The sequence below is a fragment of the Catharus ustulatus genome, chromosome 10, assembly GCF_009819885.2.
Source record: "Catharus ustulatus isolate bCatUst1 chromosome 10, bCatUst1.pri.v2, whole genome shotgun sequence".
Classification (NCBI taxonomy): domain Eukaryota; kingdom Metazoa; phylum Chordata; class Aves; order Passeriformes; family Turdidae; genus Catharus; species Catharus ustulatus.
The window spans coordinates 15,285,231-15,300,140 of record NC_046230.1 but is presented as its reverse complement, the minus strand read 5'-3'; the positions used below and the strand labels follow the sequence as shown (position 1 = coordinate 15,300,140).

Sequence of the window (14,910 nt, the reverse complement as noted above, 5' to 3'; positions counted from 1 at the left end):
TTTACCTTTTTTTTTTTTTTTTTTTTGCCTACAGATGCTTCTATCCTGAATGAGTGATGCTGTATTGGAAACAAGAGAGAGATATGGAAGATGCCTCACACCATGTCTTGTCTTTGCCTAATGATACTGCATGCAAGGAATTGACCTCCTGCAAAATCTGTATCAAGTTGCATTTTACAAACATTACATTTACAAATAGTAACATATTCACTTCATCAGGTCAGAATGCTCTCACAGCTGTGCACAGTGTCACTGGTAGGAGGGAAAACAGAATATGTATATATTTTTATTGCATGGCATTTATCTGTTAAACTTGCAGAATTTTATTATCCTAGGCAGGACTGAGATGTTTTGGATTGAAAATAAAACTTCCAGAGATGCCAACAGCAGTCCATGAAAAACAGGGAGTTTGCTTTGCACATTTCTTTCTGGAGGGGAGCTGTTTGGTAGATGAAGGGAGGATGTAACATTTATGGGACAAAGCTAGAATGCGTTTGAACTGCAGTTTGGGAGGAGATGTTTTCTGCCTTTACTAGGAGTTGGTCTGAATAAGAACAGTGACAAGACCTTAGTATTTGTCCTGATCTTTTGAGTAGTCTCTCTCTTATCTCTGCACCATATTTAGACATGTTTTCATCATATGGCACATCCTGAAATGGGGTGAGACTTTTAGTTGATGAATATATTTCAGTCTTCCCTATGCATAACGTAGGATAGTGTCCAAATATGAATCATCCACTTCCAAGGCTATCTGCATCATATGCCTTATTTCAGTCTCTTGATGTGTGCACAGGGCATGGTCAGAATCCAACTCTGAAATTTCAAGTATTTCTCACTCTTGCAAGATGTAAGCATGTCCTCTCCATTTCAGAGTAAAACAGGTTCTCTGCAATCCTTTTTCATCCTTTCCACTTCTTTCCAGATTATAAAATACAGCTGAGAAGAGCTGTCTGCTGACATCTCAATGCTCAGATTCTAACTGATGTTTTCTAAACTTCACATTCTCTCTCCTTCTTGGACTTTGGTCCATGTCAACTAAATTCCTCAGATTGCTGTTCTTGGGTATAAATCATCCTTAGCATTGCTAAAGAAGATCCATTGAGAAAGGGATTATGAAGGATTAAGGGGAAAAAAGTTATTCTTGCCAAACATCCTGTGTTAGGCAGGAAGTAATCCTGGAAATGGGAATTAAGTGTTAATTTCCTGATCTTGTATGAGGCACAAAGCACCTGGCCATCAGCTAACAAAATGGGGGGAAATAGAGCCAGCTTCAAAAAAAACCCAAAAGAACTTTGGAAATCAATGATACTTCAAAGCTATTGTAGTTTTGGGGTTGGGACCTTGGGACAATTGCCCTGGTTCAGCCATGGTGGGAGATGAGGCTCCCACTCATAAGGGCAGGTAACATCTAATGCGTGTGCTTGGACATAGCAGGAGCCTTTCCCATTTTCCTCCTCACCTACAGCCCTGCCCAGAGACCAAGACTGGCCCAGGCATAGAAAATTTGCAACTTTTATTGATGTTTCTAATATAGGCTGATGCTGCTGAGAGCAGCAGCACACACCAGTGACTCACGTCAAGAGGTGTCCCTATCTTTGCCATCTGCCAGAGCACTGCAGCTGAGTTAGGAGATCATTCTCCCTTCGGTGGGTGAGCTGTCAGTGCTTGCAGTGAGATGAAACACTGCAGATGCTTTCCAGACCAAGCTCTCAAAAGTCAGAGAAAAAAGAAGACCTGTAAGTCCATATATGATGATCTTGAAGTTTTGCTTCCTGCTTCTCTCCTGGTCACACTGCTGATTTTCTGCCTTTAAGCTTCCGGGTGAAGGGTCTGAGAACTGGACTCAGTGGGTGCATTTAGGCTGACTGCCTCAAGAGTTTCAGACCATGCTAGAAGCAAGCCTGCAAGTGCAGTCCCAGGCAGTCCCAGACACTGCATTGCCACCATCCATCCTGAGCCTGCCCTGGGGTTTAGGGAACATTTATCTTCTTGCACTGAGCTCATGCAGACAGGCCACAGATAATCTGCTTGCAGGACAGCCATATGTATGGGGCAGATTATGGAAGTGGTGACCACTCAAACAGCTGCCAGTCAAAAAAAACATGGAGAGTCAGTGCATGACATGTTTTTGGAGTCTGAGACCAGAGGAATCTAGTGCTAACACAGCAGCTCTGCAAAGACACTGTTGGATCATAGAAGTATTTAATAATTGGCAGGTATTGGCTGTGGCTTCCAAAACCAGCAAGATTTTAAAGGCTGAAAGTTGTATGGAGAAATGGTCTTCATCTGAAGAGAAATGTAAAAGCAAAGCAGGACAGAGGGGTCTGTGATGGTGTAGAACTGGGGGCTGGAAATTTCAGTCCTGCTCCCACCCCACTGTGTGGATCACCTGTGAGAAAGCAACAGGCTTTCTGTTCTCTTGCCTTGTCCATCGTGGAGCACACTGAGACTTCCTGTGGCTCAAGAAGAACTCTAAAATCTGTAAATTGTCAAATGCTGTTTCAAATACTATGAAGTCTGAAAGGCCAAACACCATAATTTGTTTTTGTAGACAGTGTTGGTGACTCCAGCCATTGTGCACAGCATGGAGATCAGCAAACGTGAAATGAGGATAAACTGCAGCATCCGTTGCACACCAGACTTACCCTGTGCTGCCTGGAGTTGCAAATCCATTCAGATGTCTGTGAGGATTTTCTTCTAATAAATCCACATGATCTACTAGAGTGTCTCAGGGAAATCCCTTTAATTATTGCCTGTGGGTCGTTAACTTTAGCAAGAGTGACTGCCCAAGCATGGGTAGGGTGTGAGCAGCCACTCTGTGGAGCAGTAGGGTTTCTGTTCTGTATGTTTAGGAGAAAGGACAGGACCCCCACAGTGCCATGCAGAGGGTAAGTCTGGGAACAACACCATCTCTGCTTCTAATTAGTTAATAAATTGAATTAAATATGTGCTGATCTCTGCAGCACAAGCAGCTAATGCAGCAGCAGAGTGCCTGTCAGGAAATAGGGGGTAGTTTGGTACCACAAGCTCTTAAATAACTGCACTGATAGGATGTAGCAGAAAATCACTACTAAGCAGCATGATGCATTGCACTCCAGGGAATTTCTGTCTAGGGTCAGAGCAAGCTGTTAAATGTCTGCAGACGCAGTATTCATTTTCCTGACTTGCTGATGAGCTGTCACACTGGTCAGGAAGGCATGGCTACAGAAAACAGGTGACAGATGGAGCCTGCTGCTCTGGCCTTTCCTTGTGCTGGGATTTCCTGCAAGCTGAAATCATCTGAGCTCAACACCAGCTTGGGGCACTCAGTGCAACTCTTGGAACACACCTTCCTTCCAGCTGGAGCACCAAACTTTTAAAGAAAGAGAGAGACTATTCTTGTCCATAGGGTATAATTTTTTCCTGGATTTGGTGCCAGTGTGAGGGTATGTGAACGTGTGCTCCCACATACCTTTTCACTCACATAAAAGCAACAGAAAATGGGAAATGTGTTCTGAATCACCACCAAAGAAACAACTAATGGTAAGAGGAAACTGTATTTTGCATGTCATTAGACTTCACTGATATAATCAAGCAAGCTGGCTTTATTCCCCAGATGCTGGCTTTGGCCTTCAAGAGGATGAATAGGTCTCCTGTTAATGAAGTACATGCAAGGTGCTGCTGTGGTGTGTGCTTCTTGCCAGGGCCCAAGGCAATGAGTGTAGGATGGCAATTACAGCTTTGGGAGAGGTAACATTTGGAAGAATATGCAATATGCAAGCTGCAGTTAAATCACATGGCTCAAAAGAGCTTGAGAGACAATTCTATGCTAGTTAAAATCATTCCACACATTCACACATTCACAATGGCTACCAGATCCTGCTCTCATTTAGGCTGGAAATTTGTTGGAAACCTCAAAGTTAACATCAGGATTTATTATGAATTTGCATTTTCAGGAATGAGGTCCTTTGCTTTTGCAAATAAATGTGGGTAATGCAACTTGAGATGAATACATGTAGGAATCACTAATGGATTGTGATTTTTTTCCTTTTGGACAGGGCCAGATATAATTCTGCAGTAGAAAAGGCCAGCTAGCACCTGCATTGACCTGCCAGATGAACCAAAAAATCTCTGCTCAAAGCACCTCTTTAGGGTGAGTAGATAGAAACAAGTGGGTCTGGTCCAGACCAATGAGGACAGTATCCCATAAATATCTATGAAGAAGACCCAGCTGTCATTCCTGATCCTGGCCAAAAGGAAGGGTCTGTTTCTCAGGCACATTAAAACCTTAGGTGTTTAGTGGGAGCCTTTCTTCCATTGTGAACTCCACATGAACCATTAAGGTAACAAGAGCCGGCATCAAGGGAAATGTGCTGCACTTTGGGTCCCTGCAGGGGCTGAGAAAGCAAATAACACATGATTCTGTGCAACAGAAAATCTTTATTGGAATGGTATCCAAAGGATCCAGAGCTCTCTGCCTGCCCTCCCCTGTGCACACTGAGGGACATGGTGAGGAGCAGCTCTGGCTCAGCAATCCAGCCCTGAGCCCTTCACATCCCACCCAGCCTGCCTTCTTGTGCCAACAGCGGCCACCAGGGCAGCACAGACCTGCTCAGGAGGCGACAGGAAACCCAGACAGCACTGAGAGCACCGTCTGCAGGTGTGGGCTGAGCCCCAAGCCCAGGGAAGCTGAGTTAGTGTTGGGTGCCTCAGGGGACCTGGTGAGAAGGGGGAGAGTGCACAGTGGCAGCAGCCTGAATGGCACACACAGGACAGCACAGAAAGTTGGGAAGCATCTTCTGAGTGGAAGATCATGGCAGGTTAAACCTGGAAGAAAGGAGCAGTGCAGAGTGGCAGTGGGCTGCCAGGTCCTGCCACGGCCCCTGTTAGACTCGGCTGTGGTGCAGTCATGGAGGATGGCTTCCAAATTAGCAGCACGATGAGGGAACAGAACAAACTCTTAACACGTTAATACCCAGCAAGGCAGTTTGGGGAAGGGCTCATCTTCATCCTCCAGTCCTGACAAGCCTTCAGATGCAGTATTTCCAAAAGCAGGCTGTGGAGGGATACAAAATAAAGATGTCAGTGTACAAGGGAATTTTTCCAGCTTCCCACTCTAGCCCTGGAGAAGGTTTCAAAAGACCTATGTCTTGAGAGAGCTGGGACATGCAGCCAGCATTGTGCTTTCAGGACACATCTCAATAACCAGATTTGAGTGCATATAAAACTTTTAGAAGTTGTTTATTTTAGCTGCTCATAGTGTAAACATGGGGTCTAAAAGTTGTCTTCATGTTGCTTGATTTAAAAGGTTTCCTTTTGTTCTACTTCAGCAATGTCATGAACCAACTTTTTCTTTCCTGTCTATTGATTTCCTGGTCAGCAGTTTTGCTGTTTCAGAGGTGTGTGCAGGGGTTTTCATCTGTGGCTGACTGGAAGAGCAGAATACGACTTGGAGAGACTGGATCTGATTCTTACTTTTTTTTTAAACCTAGTCACTACTACTTTGCTACCCACCATCCTCCAAATAACTCTAACTTCTGTCGAATCTTCTAAGAAGACTAAATTAGGGAAGGATGTATATTTTGGTATTGGAAAAAGTAACCATATCAGAACCAGCAGGAATCCCATGTGAGTTTCCTCTTATCAAGTATGAGAAGAGATTTATACCTGGTTTTTGAAAGCAGGATCTTGGAAGAAAACTCCCACTGAATCAGCAGTGCTCGTGCTGAGACATGAACTCCTCCCAGACTGGAAGGACTTTAGATGAAGACAAAGATTCCCTGCTTTCATTTCTGTCAGAATCTGATTTAAACCTGGCAACGGGAAGTAGTTTTATCTACATTAAACCTTCCAGACTGGTGGAGGCATGAATTACATTAGCCAAATTAATGACAGCCTCTAGGGGTGCTTAAAAATTGCAGATTGCCTAAGGATCACCTAAGCATCTAAGCAAGCCTTGCACAAAGGGATTTTCTCTTTGCTGTCTGGCACTTGTTGGCTTCCACGTGCACAGAGCATGTGGGCTAAGGGCAGAACCAGCTCTTTTGTTTTGAGGCCAGATCTGTCATCAGTGACTTCTGGTTCCCAGCTGCTACTGCTTTGTGGAGGAATCCATTGAAAGCCAGGGTGAGCAGCATTGTGCGTGTGCTTGTCAGGGGCAGCTTCACAGGAGCACTGGTGCAATGTGCTCCTGAGCCACTGGATACAGCCTGGACAAAGCTTGGACACCAACCGGGGGACGTGCCAGATCTTAGTTCCCTGCATTCTTGGTTGATTTCCACATCCCTTTTAGCTGTTTTTCAGCAGCAGACAAATGCTCCTTTTTTCTCTGTGGGGAGGCCCTGACCTTGGCAGAGGGGAATGCCTGCAGTCCACATGCCTCATTATGCCTCCAGCAGTTGCTTTGAGGCCAGAGCAAAGCGAGGGGTGCACTGTGGGGACGTGTTAATCCAGAGCTCCCCCCCTCCAGGGCAGGCACTCATGGCTCATATAACCCCACGTTCCTCTGTGAAAAACAGGATGTGACACTGCCTGCCTCCATGAGGTCCTGGGTGTGCAGACCTGGTGTATCTGCCCTCATACCAGACAGGGTTGGGGGACAAACCCTTCTCACCAGCTGCTAAACCAGTCAGCCATAAGAGAGGGCCAGGACTGCTCAAAAAGCTGCCAGCCAGCTGTTTTTCAGCATATTTGGGGCATGTTTACTGTGACTGTCTTTGTTGCACAAAGGAAGCCCTGGAAATGAGAGTGGACAGGATGGCTGCAAGGCTCAAATTCAAAACCTACCGCGTTTTTTGGGCTGGGATGCTGAGAGACTTTCCAAGGCATAGGCCACCTCTGACCCGTCCTCATTTGACAGCTGATCCTTCAACTTCTCCAGCTGTTTAAACAGAAACACAGCAGTAAACAAGGGCCCCAACATGAGGAGCTCCACAGAATGCTGGGAAGTGCAGGGCAGAGGAGCTACACGTAGATTGGCTGGCAGCACCACTGGGAAGGATAGAGTGTTCCCTGCAGCAGGACCATTCCAAAGGATCTGCCTCTGGAGCACTCAAACCTCCCCATGCCCTCCTTCATTAGGCTGCTCCTTTGGTGGCAGTGCTGTGGGCACTCCCTGCTCTTTCCCTCAGCCTAGGTGTGGAGAGGAGCCTGTGTAGAAGGGTGCTGCAGCACTAAGAGTCAGGACAGTGCTGGGGCAGGAATCTCCAGGCATCCAGACTCTGTAGCAGAGGGCATCACTCCTCCACTGCCCTGGGCTGTCCCTCCTCTCTCTCCCTCACAGTTCTTGCTACCTTCCCTTGGTTGTAATGTGACAGTCTGCTTCATTTCCTCATCTTTAGCTACTCTCTTCTCATGGTCTGGGAATATCTACAGCCATGTCCTGACTTTTGTTCTGGCAGAGCTGTTCTCAAAATGTCAGAGCTGAACTCCCTCAGCACTGGAGCGAGAGGCTAGTGTAGGACCTGGCAGCCTCCTGGCACGATGCATTGGGATTTTGCAGTCTGAAATGAAAAGTGCCATGTGGAACTTAGCAGGACCTCCAGCACCTGTGCAAAAAGCTGGAACAGCTGGACCTGGCCTGAGAGGGGGAAAAAAGCACTCCCACTTTGGGGCACAGTGGGAGCCATGCCAAGGTTGCTGCAGACCTTTCCCCGTTCTTGGGCAGTGGGTGCAGGATGGGGACTCTGTATGGGTGTGCTCTGATCAGCCCAGGAGGGCTCTGACCTTGAGCAGGGCCACACTTACATGCAGAGTCTAGAAAAAATTCTGGTTTAGGCAGGCAGTGGCTTTCCCTCCAACTTCAAGCTGTTACCTGATGCAGTCAGCTCATACAACGCCTAGGAAGGCAGCATGACCTCCTCTTCCCACCCTCTGTTCTCCTATAGAGATTTCCTTTGGTGCTTAATTCTTTCCTGCCTTGGCCTTCCAAGGTGACAGAGGCAGGAGCTGCTCAGCTTTTACTGCACCAGTCTAGAGCCCTGCTCTCTTTTGGCCTTTCCCAGCTTGTGCAGGTTTAGCCCAGGCTCTGCTTTTCCCTTTTCTGGATCCATGCTTTCATTACAGCAGCAGGGGGAAGGATAGCAGGATGCAGAGATGGAAGGATAGGGCACAAAGACAGCTTACACAATTGTTTAACTACCCATGCAAGAACATGCATCTATGTGTCTGTGCATTTGCTCCTCTCACCTCTTCAAGCTCTTCAAATTTCTTTGCTAGCTCCCAGTCTGCAAGAGGGGAAGAGAGCAACGTCAATATCTGCATTGCTTCCTGAAGCTCAAATTAAAAACCATTTCTTCATTTGCCCTCTCCAGAGGTCAACAAGCAAACAACCTAGTTATCATTTAACTCCTGTTAGTGATCTTCAAATGAATGACAGCAGAAAAAGACAGAAAAGGAGGTTTTCTCTGCTGAATCCTATGGGACCTTATCCTAATTCTCCTTGATGAGGGAGGCTTCTTACTGCTCACCAGGCCATAGGGGAATTGGCCCAATGAGGTCACTTACTGTGTGATACCAATTGAGGTGGATTTGCTGCTTTTTAATTTTTATCCTGCTAACTGCAAATCTCTCATGCTGGCTTTTCTGTCACTGTCTTTTTTAATGAAATCCCATTGCTTCCTTTAAGACTTGCTTATCCTCACATCACCCATGCAGGCAGAAGTCAGAATGCACAAATTTAGCCTAGCATAACTTACTGATTTATAAGTCAGCAAAGATCCAGGCTGGCAAAGTGGAGCAACAGGAAAAACCACATAGCAGTGAGTGCATGGATTCCACACTTCTAAATGTTAGGGGAGCACAAGGACCTGGGACCCAGCCTCAAGATCAGACTTAGAGATCTCAAGGCTAATCAGTACTGCACTACTGTCAAAAAACTATGCAGGTGGGTGAATGAACTGCCCATGCAGAAAGAGGGGAGAGTTAGGTGCCTAGGAACAGGATCTGAAACATCCAGCTGAACTGAGAAGAGCCTGGAATAGCAGCAGGAAAAGCTGCAGGGGTGGGGAATTTCAGTCTCACTGCTCTTCAGGATCAAGGTTATTCCAGACCCAAACTGATGTCAAAACCAGTTAATTTTTTAATAAGACAGATGAGGCTCAGTCAAAGTTGAGTGACTGGCTACAGGAGTTCCCCTGGGAGGGGAGTGCAAAGTGATCAGCTGGTTTTAAGTGTTAGTTTGGGAAAAAATGCACTAAAATAAGCAGAAGAGCCAGGAAAGAGCTAAAGAATGTTTTTCCTGGGCCCCACAAGCAAACCAAAAAAACAGCCCTGGAGCTGCCTGTTTTCTCTGTTCCTAACATGGCAGCAGGCACTGGTCTGGATCATCAGGGGGATTTAAGGCATAATTCCCCTTGATTTCAGATTTCAGATAAGACTTCAGCACACAGACACATTGCCAGACCAGGGCTCTTTTTGGTTCTTATTTTTTTTTAATGTTTGAAACTGAGCAGGAGGATACCAAAAAAGAGTTGACTGCCTTCTTGGTTTCTCCTTCAAGAAAGAAACAGTTTTGTTGAAAAATCCTGAATATTTTTTGATATTCATCGGGCAGTCAAAGCAGCAGTTCCTAAGCAAATCCATTACATTAGGTTTGATTTGAGAGATGAGATGGGGATGGGGATGGAATCAGAAGGTGTGGGCTCTGTTCCTGGCACTATCAGCAATGACCTCAGGCAGATTCCTCATAAGTAGGTCTTTACAGACATACTTAGAGACAGACAGACCCTGGCATATCTGTAAGTCAAAAGCGTCACTTAAGAATTATTACTATCATTTTTACCTCTTTCAAAGTTTCAAGTGCCTGTTTTGGCTTGATTTTTTGCAAACTGTAAGTTTGGCCAATAACTGCTATGAATACAAAATGAACAGCGCTTGAAATTTGGAACAGATTATCTCAGACAGGAAGAAGGAAGTTAATTTATGGATGAAGCCTTGAGAAACGGCCTGCTGTAAATCCTCTGTCTGTGCTCTGCTCAGAGATTCATTATATTCAATTGTCTGGCATAAAATGCAGCCTTTCCTCTAGGAGTAATAAGTGCAATAATCCATAAACTTATCATAAAAATGTTATTTCTTGAATGCATCCCCTTTGCAAGAAGAATGCCTTTGTTAGTATAAGGGCTTGATTTATTCATGTTTATTTATTTGTCCCAGGCTTGTTTAACCACTACCTTGCTGCAGTAACAAGGGTCTGGGGATGAGTGAGTTTGATAAATGGATTTTCATAACAAGGCTTTTGCTGGGGCCCCTCTCAGCTTTCACAGGAAGCTGCTCCAAGACCACCACATCCAGCCCAAACCCTCCCCAGGCCGCAGTGGCCGTGGGAATAGCTGACCTCTGAAATCCATTTGGTGCTTGTGATCACTGTGCCACATGTCAGGGAAAGCCCAAGTTTCTCTTCAGCAGGTCTGAGTTTAGCCACAGGAGGGTGGCTTTTAAATTTGGTATCTGCTCAGAGAGCACAGACAGGAGGAGCCTCTCCCTGGCCCATTTTGGTGGCTGTGTGGGAAAAGCCAGTTGTCTCAATCTCTTCCAGAAGTAGCAAGGGCTTAGGCTGAGGCAGGAGCTCTCCCTGCCCTTGTCCCAAACTGCACCTGACCCCAAGAGATCTCGCTGAAAATCTTGGTGAAAGCTCCCTGCCCCAAATGATAACAAAAGTGCTGTCTCTCAAAAGCACTCGGGGCTGTGTGGGGTGTGACTCCCAAAGCTGGTCCGCGCCCTGGGCAATGCAACATCTAAGGGATAGTAGAAAATTTTCTTGTTTTTACTTATGTGCACACACATGTTCCCAGCAAAACCTTGAGTGTCTGAGGATCTAGGGTATGTGGTTTTTGGTGGCTTTACTTTGCATTGCAAAGCTCCCATGATGGAGAACATCTGACATGAATCACATGCAGGCACCACACTGAGTGCTGCTTCCACTTTCTGAGCAGTTGGTATTTCTGAAGAACCTGAGAAGCAGGTTCCTTGCATTCATGCAAACACAGATTCAAGAAGCAGAGATCTCCCCTTCCTTCACTTACCAATATTTTCTGGCCTCCGCCATGCGAATTTCTTATTAAGAAGCAGAGTCAGCAATGTGTCCTCGTGATTTGTGTCTTCTCTCTCTGGAAGCACTCGGTTCTCTGCAGCACATAAAACACATCTTTCTCAATCTCATCAAATTAAGAATCAATTAATCAATTGATGCAATTAATCTCTTAATCAAATTAGAAGGATAAGAAGTGGAAGGAAAACGTTTCCTGTCAGCACTCATCAGGGTGGAAGGAGCTCTGTGGAAAAGGAAGGTGTGTAAGCACAGAATGAAATGTCCAGGCAGTGGGGGCTGCGCAGTGGAAGGGTGTGGGATGGGGAGCCCTCCCTGCCAGCCCTGGGCTGCTGGCCAGTCCCACTGCAGCCTCAGCAGCACGGCTGGCTGCAGAGAGCTGGAGACATCACCTTGATTTACACAGTCCGAGCTCTCCTGCAAGGAGGGTGGAGTGGGCGCCTCTGCAAAGCCAGACAGGAGCCCACATCCTCCTCTCTTGTCAAAACTGCAGGAGCTCCCCTGCTCACCCCATGCACCTTGCCAGGGCTGACAGAGGTGGGAAGTCCCTGCTCACTGGGCTGGGGTGTGGGTACCACAGCTGAAAAGCTCTGCAGCCCCACAGCCCTTCCCTGAGCTCACTTGGCCTTGGGGCTGCTCTGTCTGATTGCCGGCGGTACCAAAGGATTCCTCCTGAACAGAGTTTGAGTGTGGAAGGACTTAAAGCAAGACCACACTATTTCCAGGAAAAACCTCCCCAAGCTGCTGTCCTAAAGCAATTTGGAGCTCTCTAAGAGGCCCCTTTAGGGCAGTTTCTCAGTGGTTTTACTTTAGTGGTTATGGCTATGCCCTCAAATGAATGGTTGTGAAGGTCAAGGGTTCAGCAGAAACCAGCAGACACAGGAGATGGGGCTGCTCAGTGCCCTGAAGGCTCTGAGACCCTCCCAGCTCTGCTCAACAGATTTCCAGAGTCATCTGTGACTAGAACATTGCCCTAATTTTTGAAAATTACAGAAAAGGAGCCAGATTCTATAGGGAGAGTGGCCATTCATAAAAACCTTTGGTCTGAACAGTCCTCCCCCACACTCAGACCCTACAAAGCCCTAGAAGATGCCTATAGATTCCATGGAAAATACTAAGGAAATATACAGAAAGGCTTTTTTTATCTTCTTCTAGAATGTTTAGGACTTTTGCTCAATGCAGTCTCATATGGATATCAGCCCCTCTGAGGGGATGAATGCAATTATTCTTGGTACACATGAAACAAAACATTGTACCACACGAGCCTGAAGGATGCTCAAGAGTACGTGGGAATCAGCTCCATTAGCTAACGTCACATAAATCTGCAGAAGCTGAGGGATGCTGGCCAAAGGGATGCTCCAAGTGTTTGGCCAGACCCAACCCTGCCTCACGCTGCGGCTGAAGCCGCTGGTCCTGATTGCAATCTCTGGAAATAAACCCAGGGGAGCGAGCAGAGCGACCTGCAGTTAGCATGGAGTGCCGTAAACCTCATTCCTAACTATGAAGGATGGTTATAATTTTAAAATAGCTACTTTTAGATTTTTGGGGGATTTGTTACAGGGAAAAAAAACCAACACTATAAACACTCCAGTAAAAGCTAAACAGAAGCAGGATTTAGATAGAGTGGCCTGGGGAATGTTTTGGTTGTAATTACAAAAATAAATAGGTGATATAAGAGGAAAAATCATTTGGAAAGCAATGTTATTTTTAAGCCCATATTCAGCGGCTCTTTCTTTTTTTCTACTGCCAAGCCTCTTTAAGGAAGAGCACTAATGATTGGCATTTCCCTGCAGTATAAATTCAAGTTGATTAATTTAAATTATGGGAGAAGTACATATAATAAGAAGTTCTGTGAAGAAAAAAAAGTTCAGCATCACCGTACTACTGACATTTATGAGCTGTCAAATCTCGTATGGCACATACTGGAATTGCCACTCTCTGATATATATTTTTTTATTTTTAAAAAAAAATCTTATGGGAGAGAAAGAGCTACCCTTACCAGATTTTACCAGATCTGATATTTTCACTGATTAGCAGAAGGTGCCATACAGCCAGCTGCAGAGCAGGACAGCTTTAGCTCATGATAATATGAACAAGCTCCTAGCACCCATGTTAACACATTGCTCAGTACAGCTCGAGGTTCATTTTGATTTCTTTCCCAGAGAAGTGAATGTTGCATTGGCCATGGCAAGCAGCAAAGCAAAAAGATAACCACGTACCTGTGTCATGTAGCCTGTATTCCAGCTTACCTTGGAGTAGAAAAGGGTCTCCATGTGTGGATGGGACACACAGAGCCATGGTCAAGATGGTTAGCACTCCCAGACACAGCTGGGCAGACCACATCTTCTCCACGTTGCCAGCGCCCAAAAGCATCCTTCCTTCCTTCCTTCAGGCACGGTGGAGGACTCCAATGCAACCAGCGCCAGATGAGCTCACTTTTAAGAGGCAGTGGATGTGCCGTGATTGCAAATGGCCTTTGGAGGAGGGGAGAAAAATATCTCTTGAGATATAATTCAACCTGTCAATATGATTCACTCGGTTGGAAGTGGACAGAACAACCCAGTAACGTATGTCAGATGGAACCTGTTCAATATATCTCATATCAGACTGATCTAATGAATTCTGATGTTCCCACAGGCGCGCACTGTTCACGCACATTGATATACATTCCATACATACACACATTAAAAATACTTTTTTAGGGCTGCTGCTTTAACAGAGTTCAGGCATGAGGACTCCCACGTTAACAAGGAAGATTTGTCTAATGTACAAGCTGCCATATTTTACCAGTTTGGACAGAATCAGGTTAATGGGGTTTTGTAATTTATCATCTTACTTCCTAGTGCCTATATTAATTAATGTGAGATATAATGAGTGCTGAAGTGGTGGGAAACAGAGGGGGAGAGCTCTTTTCATTTAACTGATTGGATAATGTTGAGTGTGTCTTGCTCACTGTGACTTATGGCTTTGTCAACGGGAAAGGCATCACACCCTATTTTGGGATTGTGTCTGAGTGGGGGAGTGCAGATTTGGCAGTAGGTATGGAATACGTCAAGGATGGGCAAGAGCCTCCAGTTTTTTTCTTGGGGAAAAAAAAGAAGTGGAAGGTCAGATGCTGGTTCTGGCTACATAGCCTTGTTTTATAATTTTAGAGCAAAGTACTGAGACACATTGCATATATTCCATGTCTTCTCAGGCCAGGACATTTTGGTTTGACTTCCATTTGTTGCCTATCCATCACTATTGATCAGGGACCTGTTACTACTTTTCCAAAACAACCTTACCAAGAAAAATATTGTAATAATAACAGTGCTAGGCTTTGTTCTTCACTTCTCCTCTTCATGCAGAACTGAATCATCTGTACTTGTTGTGGTTTAAGCCCAGCCAGGAATTAAGCAAGACAGAGCTGCCAGCTCACTCCCCCCGTGGTGGGATGGGGGAGAGGATCAGGGCAAGCTCTGATTTGTACATACACTCCTAGTGACTCACTGTGTGTGCTTTTTTGACACCATGTCATGCCAGATTACCCAAGATAGCTTCATCTGATGGTACCTGCACTTCATCTCAACCAAAAGACAGTGGAATTTCCATGTTTGGGCTTTTGGCTTCAGGTCCCCAGCTCTCCCTAAAACTTGTTCTGTGTCTTGGATACGTATTGAATGACAAGCCTCTTAATGACCCTTGTAATATTTTATTATTTGATATATTATTAACAAAAATGGAGGGGGAGAGGCTCTGATTTTTTGCAGGATATGCCTATAAAAATGTGATGCTTCCATTAACAAAGTTCTCTACTGAGAAAATATTCCAAAATTTTCCCTGGAGATATAACATGTACAAATTAACCAAACTAGTAGTTTCCCTCAGACTTGTGAACTAGTGAA

The 14,910-nt window shown here is 45.4% G+C and overlaps 2 protein-coding genes across 3 annotated transcripts in view; one reads left to right on the top strand and one right to left on the bottom strand.

Annotated features, from left to right (window-relative positions):
• The window catches only part of OSTN (osteocrin), a 114,255-nt gene that overhangs the window by 70,313 nt on the left and 29,032 nt on the right, over nucleotides 1–14,910 (top strand). For both annotated transcript variants that reach the window (XM_033068853.2, XM_033068854.2), the window contains exon 5: nucleotides 35–4,132. The gene's annotated coding sequence lies outside the window, so the exon portion shown is untranslated. The remainder of the gene's footprint in view (nucleotides 1–34; nucleotides 4,133–14,910) is intronic.
• UTS2B (urotensin 2B) lies at nucleotides 4,395–14,737 on the bottom strand. The gene is made up of 5 exons (XM_033068855.2): nucleotides 13,276–14,737; nucleotides 11,004–11,105; nucleotides 8,167–8,204; nucleotides 6,766–6,859; nucleotides 4,395–5,035 (listed from the first exon to the last, which is right to left on the bottom strand). Exons 1-5 carry the CDS (start codon nucleotides 13,397–13,399, stop codon nucleotides 5,010–5,012), a joined length of 384 nt encoding a protein of 127 aa, XP_032924746.1. The 5' UTR covers nucleotides 13,400–14,737; the 3' UTR covers nucleotides 4,395–5,009.

Excerpts from the sequence above, each read along its gene's own strand:
- UTS2B (XM_033068855.2), bottom strand. The coding sequence starts at position 13,399 with ATGCTTTTGGGCGCTGGCAACGTGGAGAAGATGTGGTCTGCCCAGCTG. Across the intron at positions 8,205-11,003 it reads GCGGAGGCCAGAAAATATTG|ACTGGGAGCTAGCAAAGAAA; the intron begins GTAAGTGAAGGA and ends CCCCTCTTGCAG. Across the intron at positions 6,860-8,166 it reads AATTTGAAGAGCTTGAAGAG|CTGGAGAAGTTGAAGGATCA; the intron begins GTGAGAGGAGCA and ends CTGTTTAAACAG.